The 12,647-nt window shown below is 45.8% G+C and overlaps 1 protein-coding gene across 9 annotated transcripts in view; it reads left to right on the top strand.

Moving 5' to 3' along the window:
* STK31 (serine/threonine kinase 31) overlaps positions 1-12,647 on the top strand; it is a 620,303-nt gene that overhangs the window by 566,128 nt on the left and 41,528 nt on the right. For 8 of the 9 annotated variants that reach the window (XM_033930854.1, XM_033930858.1, XM_033930859.1 and 5 more), the window contains 2 exons: positions 365-400; positions 1,094-1,180. In XM_033930854.1, the coding sequence (XP_033786745.1) occupies positions 365-400; positions 1,094-1,180 (123 nt within the window). The remainder of the gene's footprint in view (positions 1-364; positions 401-1,093; positions 1,181-12,647) is intronic. The other variant, XM_033930853.1, reaches the window with a different exon arrangement.

Genomic DNA, 12,647 nt, shown 5'->3' with positions numbered 1-12,647 from the left:
GTAGTGTGACTTGGGTGAGGGGAGATTGGGAGTGTGGAGGGATCCATGTGGCCAAGGTAGGAGAGAGTGGGCATCCGTTCTGCCTCTTTATTTTTGTTCCTGGGCGTCATGGGGGTGGGGAGGGGGCTGGCACAACTTATTTTTTTTTATTATTATTATTTAGGACAAATATTTTGCGTGTGTAACACAACATCTGTGCCCATCAAAAAGAAAAAATATGTCTAGACCTGTTGGTAAACTCGGGTCCTTAGCAGCCATCTCTAGATTTAAGGAATGCCCTAGTGATGTTATGGGCATCGATCGGAGGGCTTATTGTAATATTAATGACCTCGTTTTAATACTAATGAGGTCGTTTTAATTGCAGAGTTGGAGAATGTGTGAGCACATGGAAAACCACACGGTGAGCCATTGTGTACGTTGGGTTGGCAAATTATGTTGTCGCTAAACCAGTTCAAACTGGTTTAGTGACTGTCATTAGGCAGTTAAAGAGTTTAGTGCATTGAGGCCTTAAAGGGGAATTCATCAAGAGGTGCTAATGATTAGCACATGCTAAATGCTAAGACACCCATTATATTCCTATGGGCCTCTTAGCATTTAGTGTGCGCTAAATTGGTTAGCACATGCACGAGAAGCCATAATTGATATCAGACCAAGCTGCTCACTTGCACTATAGCATACTTATAATCAAGTTTTGAAATGAGCAGTAATATTTTTCTGACTTGAAAAAGGATTATTGTTGTGATATAAGGTTGATTAAAAAAACCCCTAAAAACAAGGATTAAGTAAGGGAAAAATCATTGATTCATGAAAACAGTAACCTTTTGACGTCAGACCCTAGGATTTGGAATAGTATAGCTGAGCAAAAGTAAAACAAAATTAATTTAACATAGAACATTTACAGTGTAAAAGTACTTCTTTTGCAAAGCTGCAGTAGAAGTTTATACTGTGGGCCAGTGAGGTAAGTGTTCCAATGCTCATAGAATTCCTATGAGCATCAGAGCATTTACCTTGCCACCTGGTTTTGTAAAAGGAGCCCTTTACTGGCAGCAGAATGTCGCTGAAAGTCAAGTCATTTTATAACTTTGTTTTCCAGTCCGATCCCCTGGCCTATTTGATGGTCCCTTTTTATCCTGGGGAAAGTTTAGGAGCTGTGCAGGCCACTGAACCTTTAGCCATAGAGGTAAGTATTTATTAAAAAATTTCTTATATACCGCAAATCTAAGCGGTTTACAACATACACTTGTACATAGAATAGATATAATATTAAAACATACTACTTTTCAAGACATATAGTATTCAAAATCTGAACAATGTCTAAAATTTGTTTTAATTCATAAAAAGGCCTGAGAAAACAGATGTGCTTTTAAAAGTTTCCTAAATGAACTCTATAATTCTTATTTTTATTTTTAATTGCGCCATCAATCACAGTATTATAGAACAAACTGTATCAACAGAAAAACCATGGTATAATTACTGAAGCCCCTTCCCACTCTCTTTCCTCAGATACTTTTCATACTTCGTCATTATAATCTGAATCTTGTATGTCTAAATAGCTTAAATGTCCACAGTCCTTGGAATCGGATCTCTTCCCCCCACCCCCCAACTCATATTCTTTGCTATAATATATTCCTACATACTTCAACAAAGGCTACATTTTTCTCTTCTAATCACTTATGCTTCTTGTTCCAAGGGGCTGTAAGTTTTTCCAGTAATATCAAATTATACAATTCTGCCCTCTCATTCACTCAGATGGGGTGGGTGTGAGGTCTACCTGGTGACAGATCAATTTCCATACCTGCCGTGCAGCCTAAACCCCCCACCCCTTATGATCGTATAGTTCCAATGTAATTATTTTCACAGACCAAATTAGCTTCCATCCTAGAATACGCTCTGTTTATTTATTTTATTTATTTATTTATTCAATTTTCTATACCATTCTCCCAGGGAAGCTCAGAACGGTTTACATGCATTTATGCAAGTACTCAAGCAGTTTTCCCTGTCTGTTCTGGTGGGATCACAATCTATCTAATGTACCTGGGGCAATGGGGTGATTAAGTGACTTGCCCAGGGTCACAAGGAGCAGCGTAGGTTTGAACCCACAACCCCAGAGTGCTGAAGCTGTAGCTTTAACCACTGCACTACACTCTCCCCTTGTTCTTAGTGATGTTCCCCTCCAAATCTTTCATTTTGTAGGACTTTCTCACCATGTTTGGAGGAATTGTCCCTTCTGGGGTTACTCACTAACATTAAAGCTATTGAGGAAACAGCTTGGAACTGACTGGATGTCAGGTACTATGAATATAGTACTTATAGCAATTTTCTTTTAATAAGGTGAAAGCTAAGGCCTTACCATCTTGCTCAAAAATTCCCCAGCTTCCTGCAAATGTCTCATTTCCCGTTCCTGCATAAACTTGTATGTCTTAAATCAAGCTTCCCTGGCAGTGGGTTTGACTCCCACTGTAGCTCCTTGTAGACCCTGGGCAAGTCACTTAACTTTCCATTGCCTCAGGATTAAAATAAACAACTATTAGATTATGAGCCTAGTAGGAAGTGAGAAAGTACTTGCACACATTAAATGTAAACTGCTTTTATTGTACCACAGAAAAGTAGTACGGTGGTACCTTGGTTTATGAGCATAATTTGTTCCAGAAGCATGCTCGTAAACCAAAATACTCGTATATCAAAGGGAGTTTCCCCGTAGGAAATAATGGAAACTCGCTTTGATACGTTCCCACCCCCCGAGGCCAGCGGCGCTGCTCTATCTCCCCCCCCACTACAAGAACTGGCATTGCTCCCCCCAAAGGCCCCCCCGCGATCCAGCACCCTCCCCCCCCCGCGATCAAGCACCCTCCCCCCCCCCCTGCAATCCACCCCCCCCCGCGGTTCGGCACCCCTCCCTGGCAATTTGGCCCAGATGATAGTAAGAAGCGGCGGGGAGGGTGCCGGATCGCGGGGGGCGCCGTTCGCAAATCAAGGCACGCTCGGTTTCCGAGGTGCCGATTTTGCGAATATTTTGCAAAACACTCGCAAACCGGTGCACTCGTAAACCGAGGTACCACTGTATATCAAATCCCATTACCTTTTACTTAATACTCTTTTCTCGTACAATTCCACTTTAATCTGGGACCAGTGGGTTATTTCCATCTACCTGCCAGGACTTTGAAGGAAGCCTCAAATTCAGAGGCTGAAACCCCTCTCCCTCATACCTCATTACTGTGCCAGTGCCTGTTCTTCAGTCTTTCTTCCTACAAGCCAGGCTGTAGGAGCTTATCTTTTCTGCTTATGTAATTTCAATATTTAGCATTCACGGTTTTTACCCTCGAGCTGTGGAGATTTCCTGTGGGCACATCCTTGACTTTGGGAGATCACAGACCTTTGGAAAATGTCTGCTTCTAGGGAGTTCCCTGCTTATCAGTAAGCCCCTTGGACAGCCTGCACATCAGATCGTGACTCAGGGACCATTCCCTTCGGAGCTAGCTCACCTCAGGTTTGTCTGCTAGTCGGTAGAGCGCAGGCTGAGCGGTTCCATTAAGGTGCGCCCAAGATCAGAGCAAGAGTGTGTTCCTCTGCCATGCGTCTGCGCAGCATGTCCGAGGGTGACAGAGGTCGCCAGCAATGTTGGTCAGGCCGGTGGGGCAATCAGAAGACTTGAAATCCAGATTTCCAGTTCTCTGAGGCAAAGGATCTCCCTGTGAGTTGTTTCAGTTCTGTCTGCAGTGTTTGCCATTCAGCACATGTCACAGTGAGTACAGGCTTGACAGCATGAATCAACAATTATGGGGGGTCTTCAAAAGGGGGTTTTGGGTGGTTTCCCTGCATGCCCTACCTCTCCCCACCTCTAAAATCCTCAAATCTCCAGTTTTTTAGGGTTCCTGTGATTTTCCTGTGCTATTTTTAGTCAAAATTGGCACCCGCTGCAGCCATCTTAGATTTTTCCTGATTTAAATTTAAACATATTTTTTTATATTTCCAAGCTTCGTTTTTGCAAGAAAGCATCATAGATGACCTCCCCGGGGCAAGATGTGATAGATTCATGCCTCATTTGCAGTAGATGGCTGTTTGATACGCAGCCGTGTTCCATGGAGGCTTGCCTATATTTGGTGCCTTCAACCTCCGAGGAGGGTCTTCTAGCACCTTCTGTCCTGACCCCTAAGTGGCATCAGAGAGCCCTGGGGAGTGCGCTGGCGCCGTTTCAGCAAAACACAAGCGTGTCTCTAGTGAAAAACCAAGTAAATCCTCCAAAACTGAGGGTCAGAGATTGGTTCCCACCGCGGAGGATGGGTTTTCCCCAGAATTTGTGAATATGTTTTATCAGGCATACTTAGTTAAAAAGTCACTGCCTGCTTCCCTTATGCTGGCCCCTGTGCCGGTCACAGGGACCCCTGCTCCAGTGGACCAGGATCTTTTCTCTTGCTTTTCCTCTGGGGTGCCAGCAGGTAAGCTATCTGTGCCTGCAGTTGCACCAAACACTCTTTCTATACCTCTGCTTTCACTGGGAGATACTGTGGCAGTTGCAGTTGTAGCGAACTTGGCAGATCTCTAAGATCCGGATCAGTGCGGCGCCCCAGATTTGTGGGAGGATCCCACTGTGCACTGATTTTTCAAGCATGTGCACCTTGTTGATTTGATCTCTGAATCTCTTCAAAAATTGAAGCTGCAGGCTGAGCAGCTGGCCACTATAGAATGTTCCCTAATGAGTGACCAGAGGCTACAGTCTGCCTTCTTTCATGATCATTCTGACCTCGTACTTATTTTTATGGACATCTGGGAGACTTCTGAAGGCAGAAAAGTTGAAGATAGAAAGTGAGGTGAATGGAAAGCTCCACAGCATAAGAATTCCCTCACTTATTAGGGTTCACTCAAGTATCAAATAAGGCAAAAATTTTGCTCAATCCAAAAAGAACTGTTTTCTTCAATAATCAACATTTAGTCCATCGTTATTTACTCATCCTTCATTGCAGTATAAATTGCTTGCCCCAATAATTGTATGCCCGACGGGACCCGTTTCGCCTAAACAGGCTTTCTCAAGGGTTCCAACAGGGAGCACTGTACAATATAAATACAAAAAATTGTTTTAATTATTACATAATCACCCTAAAACTGCATTTTAGCTCACATATCTAATTATTGTTACAAATATAGAATTAAAAACATAAATCAAGAGTTACACATATAAATATTGATATTGATACATTCTCTCCACACTGAAATAAATTTAAACATCTTACATCAATGCATTAAATACTTTACATTAACAACACTGAAACATCAAATGGATGATGGATAAAAAGACCTCTATATAAAACCTTATAAATAAATAAATCAGAGAATGACTCTATAGTAAAGATTATTACATTACATAACACTGAGATATGTGAAAAAGATTAAAACTCACAATTAAATAACCTCAATGATCTGAAACCTAGTTAATTTTAATCAATAAAATACAAAAGTGTAATGCCATAATAAATACTAATTCATTATGTGTAAAATAGTGAAATATATAAACCACAAAATTCCATGAATACACCAAATCAAATCAACTACAGCAAATAAATTACTCTATTCAATCAAATCAAATTGAGTCTAAAAACTCCAGTCCTTTCAAATTCATTAAATGTTCTCAATCTATAGAAACTAAAGTTCAGTATTAAAAAGCATAGAATGTTAAAAATACAAATCTGAAATAAGATCATTATTAAATAAAGTTAATTCAGTCTCAAATCACATGATTTTAGTAACCTCATTAAATATTTAGAATCAATAAATAGATAAAAATACTCTTAAATTAACAATGAATTCAATCTAAATTACTATCCAATTCAAACTGGATTTTAGAAAAGTACAGACTAAACTTATTATAGCAGAAATGACAACGGGAGCACTATATTTAAAACAAATCTGAGACGAGTAAATATGTTTATCCCAGGACAAGCAGGCAGGTATTCTCACTAGTGGGTGATGTCATCCAACAGAGCCCCAATGCGGACGTCTCACAAGCATATTTGCTTGTAGAAACTTTAGAAGTTTCCAGTCGCCCGCACCATGCATGCGCGAGTGCCTTCCCGCCCGATGCACCGGGCGCGTCTCCTCAGTTCTTACTTTTCCGCAGAGCCGAGAAGTCCGTCTTCGACTCTCTGCGCGAAGTTTCTTCACTTGTGCCTTCTAGATCCGCGGTTTGGGTTATTTCACTCATAATCGTTGCTTTTTCATCGTGTTTTCTTGTTTTTAAAAAAAACACATTTTCTTCCATCGGTTCAACCGGGTAGGCCTCGTGGCCATGGGCCCGCGGCTTCGATCTTGCAGCGGACCTTTTTCGGCCTATGTCCCGGCCTCTTACCGGTTTAAAAAAAAAAAAAAAAAAATTGTGTGTACAGTGCCCTCATCGACACTGTCTGCAGTGTCTTGGGTCTCTACACCTTCAGAAATCATGCCGGCCTTGCTACTGCACTTACTGCCGTGCTTTCAGGCGTCGCTGCTTCTTGTGGGAGTTGCTGTTCAGCCTGGAGGCGTCATCGGAGCAGTCCTCATCGAAGAGCACCTCGCCTTCGACTTCCGCCCCGACTCTTCCCTCCTTCCACCTCTGCGGCTTCGAGTCTCCTTAAGCCTGCTTCGTTTGTGCGGGCTTCGACTCTGACGCCTGCTGCGGTGCCTTCCTCTGTCTCTTCAGGTCAGGTAGCTCAGCAGTCCATTCTCCCTGAGGTGCTCAAGGTGCCCGAGGCTTCTAAGTCCAAGCACCTCAGCGCCAGGGATCGCAAAGCCCATGCAGGAGGTCCCATTGCAGATGTGGATCCCTCCTTGCCGGCTTCATTCCAGACCTTGATGGAGAAGCAGTTCATCGAGCTCTTCACTACTATGGGGCCGAAGCTTCTCTCCCAAATTCAGTCTGGGCAAGCGGAGGTTTTCCGCGAGGTCAAGCTGCCTCTGGTGCCCCCTCGACATAAACTCTCGCTGCAGGGAGCAAAGTCTCTGCGAGTGTCTGGTCTGGCATCGAAGCATGCATTGCAAGGAGCAGAATCTTTGCCCTTGCCTCCCTTGGAACCGATTCACTCGATGCAAGGAGCAGAGTCTTTGCGAGTGCCTCCGTTGGATCCGTTTCCCTCGACGCAAGGAGCAGAGTCTTTGCGAGGGCCTCTTCCGGTTCCGTTGCCCTCGATGTCGAGTCTCGAGGCTTGGCGGGTGCCTCGAGGTGCTTCTGTCCAACCACCTCTGCTTCGATCCACCGCTTCCAGCCCTATTCACTCGCTGAACGCCTCGACGCCAAGCTCGCCTCATCGGTCGAGGTCTGCTTCCAGACACGGTTCTGGTCATCGTTCGAGGCATTCACCGAGGCATTCCTCGAGGCATGCCTCGCCTCGTCACAAGCAGCCTTTCCTCAAGTATTCTCCGCTGGATTCGTCACCGCATCCTCTGCCGGAGCTCGAGGACACAATGGGATCTTTCTCCCCCTGCCGATCTCCAGTCTCGGTGGAGCCTGAAGCCTCGACTTCTTCGAGTAATTCTCGAGGCCCTGCGCTGGCTGCCAGCTGTCTTTCTCCTCTTTCACTTCGGCAGCTGGTTGTTGATCTGGACATTAACCTGGACTCGCGTTCCAAGTTCTCCAGGGAGTATCTGGAGACGATGCATCTCCCTCAACCTCCTGCTGAGTCTCTCAAGCTTCCTCTGCATAAGCTCCTCGACCAGACCTTCATGAGATGTTTTTGAGACACATTACTCCATTCCAGCTGTGCCCGGGAAGTTGGATGCCAGGTACCACACGTGGCACCATAAGGGCTTCGATGGTGCCCAGCTTTCTCCTCAGTCGCTCTTGGTTGAGTCCTCCTTGAAGCGATCTCACCCCTCCCAGGTCTCTGCCACCTGGCCGGGAGGGCAAGACCATGGACAGATTTGGTAGGCGCATCTATAGTTTTCAATTTGCCACCTACTTCGAGTCTTATCTCAGTCCTACCGGGTTTTCTGCCCTATGTGGTCTCTCGGGCTCGCTTCGAATATCAGGAGGTTCTGGCCTCGTCCCAACGTCGCCTGCAGCTGATGCAGTCGTCTTACGACGCTTTCGAACTCGCTGCAAGGGCTGCCGCTTGTTCGGTGGCCATGCGATGCCTGGCGTGACCGCGGCCATTGATATGGCCCCGAATCTCCAGGACTGGCTTGCCACAGTCCCGTGTGCGGGAGCCGACCTCTTTGACAAGTCCATCGAGGCGGCCACCAAGTAGCTGTCGGACTATGAGACATCATTCCAGTCCCTTCTACGTCCGACGCCCAAGCCTGCTCCTGCTCATTCCTCACGCTCGCCTTTGATTTTTCAGCGGCGTTATCCACCGAAACAGGCGCATACCTTCCGTCAGCCTGTTCAGAGATAGCTCCAGCAGAAGCCTCAGCCTTCTACCATCCCCAAGGCTCCTCAGCCTTTTTGACTGTCTCGTAGAGAGCAAAACTTCCACCAGTACGGGGTCGTCTACATCTTTTTTTACCTTAGATGGATGGCTGTTCCACCGATCTTTGGATCCTTCCCATCGTTAGAGAGGAATACTCTCCTCAGTTCCATTAAGTTCCTCCAGAACAAATCTCCAATAGAGTATCCTTCCAACCTTATCCAGACCGCCCTTCTTCTTCCAGAAGCTCATGCTTTGCTCCAGCTCCGAGCCGTCGAGCCGGTCCCTTTGGACCACCAGTACAAGGGTTTTTACTCCAGGTACTTCCTTGTTCCGAAAAAGACGTGCGATCTGTGTCCTATTTTTGGACCTCAGGGTGCTCACCAAAAAAGTTTCTGGTCAAAGAGAAGTTTCACATGTTAACCACTAGCTTCTCTCTATCCCCTCCTCGAGCAGAACAACTGGTTATGCTCTCTGGATCTCAAGGAGGCCTACACTCACATTCCCATTCCTCCGGCCTCCCGTCAATTCCTCAGATTTCGGGTGGGACATCTTCAATACCGAGTGCTTCCTTTCGGCCTGGCCTCGTCACCCAGAGTCTTCACCAAGTGCCTGGTTGTACTGGCTGCAGCACTCAGGACCCATGGTCTTCAGGTGTTTCCCTACCTTGACGACTGGCTCATCAAGGATTCCCCATCTCAGGGTGTCGTCCAGGCGACACAGAGGACGATCTGGTTCCTGCAGAGTCTGGGGTTCGAGATCAACTTTCCAAAATCCCATCTGCAACCTTCCCAGACTCTTCCCTTCATCGGAGCTGTTCTGGCTACGACTCAACTCAGGGCGTTCCTGCCTCTGCAACGCCTGGATGCTCTGCTTCGTCTTTGTCGCTCCGTGTCCTCTCGCCCGTCCATCTCGGCAAGACACATGATGGTTCTTCTGGGCCACATGGCTTCGACAGTTCACGTGCCTCCTTTTGCCAGACTTCACCTCAGACTTCCTCAGTGGTCCCTGGCTTCTCAATGGACGCAGGTGTCCGACCCCCTGACTCGACACATCCAGGTCTCTCCTGCTCTGCAACAGTCTCTACGCTGGTGCATGCTCTCTTCCACTTTCTCCAGGGGTTTGCTGTTTCACATGCCTCCCCATCAGAAGGTTCTCACGACCGAATCCTCGACCTATGTTTGGGGGGCTCATCTGGATGGTCTGCGCATTCCAGCCTATTGGACCAGTGCGGACCGTCTGTGTCACATCAATCTCCTGGAACTCAGGGCGATTTTCAATGCTCTCAATGCTTTTCAGCATCTTCTTCATGACATGGTGGTTCTCATTCGTATGGACAACCAGGTCGCCAGGCATTACATCAACAAGCAGGGGAGCACGGGATCTGCCTCCCTCTGTCAGGAAGCTCTGAAAGTTTGGGATTGGGTGATTCGCCACAACACCTTCCTCAAAGCTATCTACATTCAGGGGGCGGACAATGCCTTGGTGGACAACTTGAGTCGTCTTTTTCCGCCTCACGAATGGACTCTCCATTCCACGCCCCTACATCACATCTTCTCTCTGTGGGGCATGCCTCAGATAGACCTTTTCGTAGCCTCCCACAACTTCAAACTGCCTCAGTTCTGCTCCAGGATCTACACTTCTCATCGCCTCGAGGCAGCTGCTTTTCTTCTGGACTGGAGGACTCTCTTTCTGTATGCGTTTCCTCCGTTTCCTCTCATTCAAAAGATTCTAGTCAAGCTCATGTCGGACCATGCCACCATGATTCTGATTGCTCCTCGGTGGCCCAGACAACCTTGGTTCTCCCTTCTACTTCAACTCAGCAGCAGGGAGCCCTTTATTCTGCCAGTATTTCCCTCTCTGCTTACACAGCATCAGGGGTCTCTGATTCATCCCAACCTGCAGTCTCTACACCTGACAGCTTGGTTCCTCTCAACGTAACTCCCCTTCAGTTTTCACAACCTGTGTGGGATGTTTTGGAAGCTTCACGGAAGCCCGCTACTAGACAATGCTATTCCCAAAAATGGACTAGTTTTTCTACTTGGTGTTTTTCTCGGCATAAGGAGCCTAAACATGCTTCCTTGTCCTCTGTTTTGGACTATCTTTTGCACCTATCTCATTATGGCCTCAGGTCTACATCGATCCGAGTCCATCTGAGTGCAATTGCTGCTTTTCATCAGCCTCTTCAAGGGAAACCTCTCTCTGCTCATCCTGTGGTTTCCAGACTCATGAATGGACATTTCCATGTCAATCCTCCGCTCAAACCGCCTCCAGTGGTTTGGGTCCTCAGTGTTGTTCTTTCTCAGCTTCTAAAACCTCCATTCGAGCCTCATCTCAGTTATCTCACTTGGACAGTGGTGTTTCTCATTGGCCTCACTTCTGCTCGTCAGGTTAGTGAGCTTCAACCTTTGGTTGCGGATCCACCTTTCACAGTGTTCCATCATGACAAGGTGGTGCTTCGCACTCATCCTACTTTCCTTCCTAAAGTGGTCTCGGAATTTCATCTGTATCAATCCATTGTTCTTCCAGTGTTTTTCCAAAGCCTCATTCTCACCCTGGAGAATCAGCTTTTCACTCTCTGGACTGTAAACGTGCTTTGGTTTTCTACCTGGCACGCACCAAGCCTCACAGAGCTGTTCCTCAACTTTTCATCTCCTTTGATCCGAACAAGTTGGGGCGTCCTATCTCTCAGCGTACCATCTCCAAATGGATGGCGGCTTGTATCTCTTTCTGCCATGCCCAGGCTGGATTGCCCCTTGACAGAAAAATCACAGCCCATAGGGTCAGAGCGATGGCAGCTTCTGTAGCTTTCCTCGGATCGACACCGATTGTGGACATTTGTACAGCTGCCACTTGGTCCTCGGTTCATGACTTTACTTATCATTATTGTCTGGATCCTTTCTCCAGACGGGATGGACAGTTTGGCTAAACTGTGTTACAGAATCTATTCTCCTAAGTTGCCAACACTCCCTCCATCCCATTGTGGGTAACTAGGAGGTCACCCACTAGTGAGAATACCTGCCTGCTTGTCCTGGGATAAAGAAATGTTACTTACCGTAACAGTTGTTATCCAGGGACAGCAGGCAGCTATTCTCACGTCCCACCCACCTCCCCTGGGTTGGCTTCTCTGCTAGCTATCTAAACTGAGGAGACGCGCCCGGTGCATCGGGCGGGAAGGCACTCGCGCATGTGCGGTGCGGGCGACTGGAAACTTCTAAAGTTTCTACAAGCAAATATGCTTGTGAGACGTCCGCATCGGGGCTCCGTTGGATGACGTCACCCACTAGTGAGAATAGCTGCCTGCTGTCCCTGGATAACAACTGTTACGGTAAGTAACATTGCTATATCAAACAGGCAGCCCTAGACAACAAGTACAGCCAGTCATAAAGCGCTTAAAAAGAACTCATAGTTAATACGATAATGCCAATCAATAACAAATAGAACCGATGCTCGGCATAAAGAAAACTTTATTGTTCAAGCGGTTTAGTGCTGTCCAATACACATTTAAACCCAAAGCCTCCTATTCAATTTATTCTCATACGGCTTGGAGGGCAATCATCACATTGAAAACACTCACATTAAACAACAAGAACTTTAAAAAACATTATTTAAGCAACTTATTCAAATGTACCGACCTTTTTTAGGTGTCCTCTCATTTAAGGGGCTGGAGCAGCTCTGCGTAAAGGCCCTGCTGCATAGCGCCATTTATAATACAAGGCGCATGCGTGTTAAAAGGGGTTAATACATGACCTGAACAAGCTTATTGAAGCATGATGAATCAGAGCATAAAAACGCATCCGCCTCTGCTTGCTCATGCGTCAATCTTCATCGCATACAAACATGATTGCCAAAAAATGCCATAAAACTGTCGTCATAGGCTTACCGTAGCAGTCTCAGAATTAAATGTAAACCTAGTTTACCATCAAGAAAACCTACAATCCATAACAATATGAGTTCCAAGCATACGAATAAGTTGTACTTTACGCAGATTCAACATAGTGCTCTCAAATCAGAGTACACCCAAAATAGACCCCGATTACCAATAACTCTCCATTATACCATACTAAATAAAAGCATTACAGTATACAAACACATATAAAATCCCAATCACTAAAAAATATGTGACAAAAGTGCTATATTTATCATAATAAATACCTAATAATACACATATGTAAAATCAATAGATCAATATAAACAACTGAATTCTACTTAATCCAATACAAAAGACTAAAAAAATTAAAAAAAAATTAAAAAGATGAAAATCCCATTCCTATC

Source organism: Geotrypetes seraphini, chromosome 2, assembly GCF_902459505.1.
Source record: "Geotrypetes seraphini chromosome 2, aGeoSer1.1, whole genome shotgun sequence".
Taxonomy (NCBI): Eukaryota; Metazoa; Chordata; class Amphibia; order Gymnophiona; family Dermophiidae; genus Geotrypetes; species Geotrypetes seraphini.
This window is presented reverse-complemented; position numbering and strand designations above follow the sequence as displayed.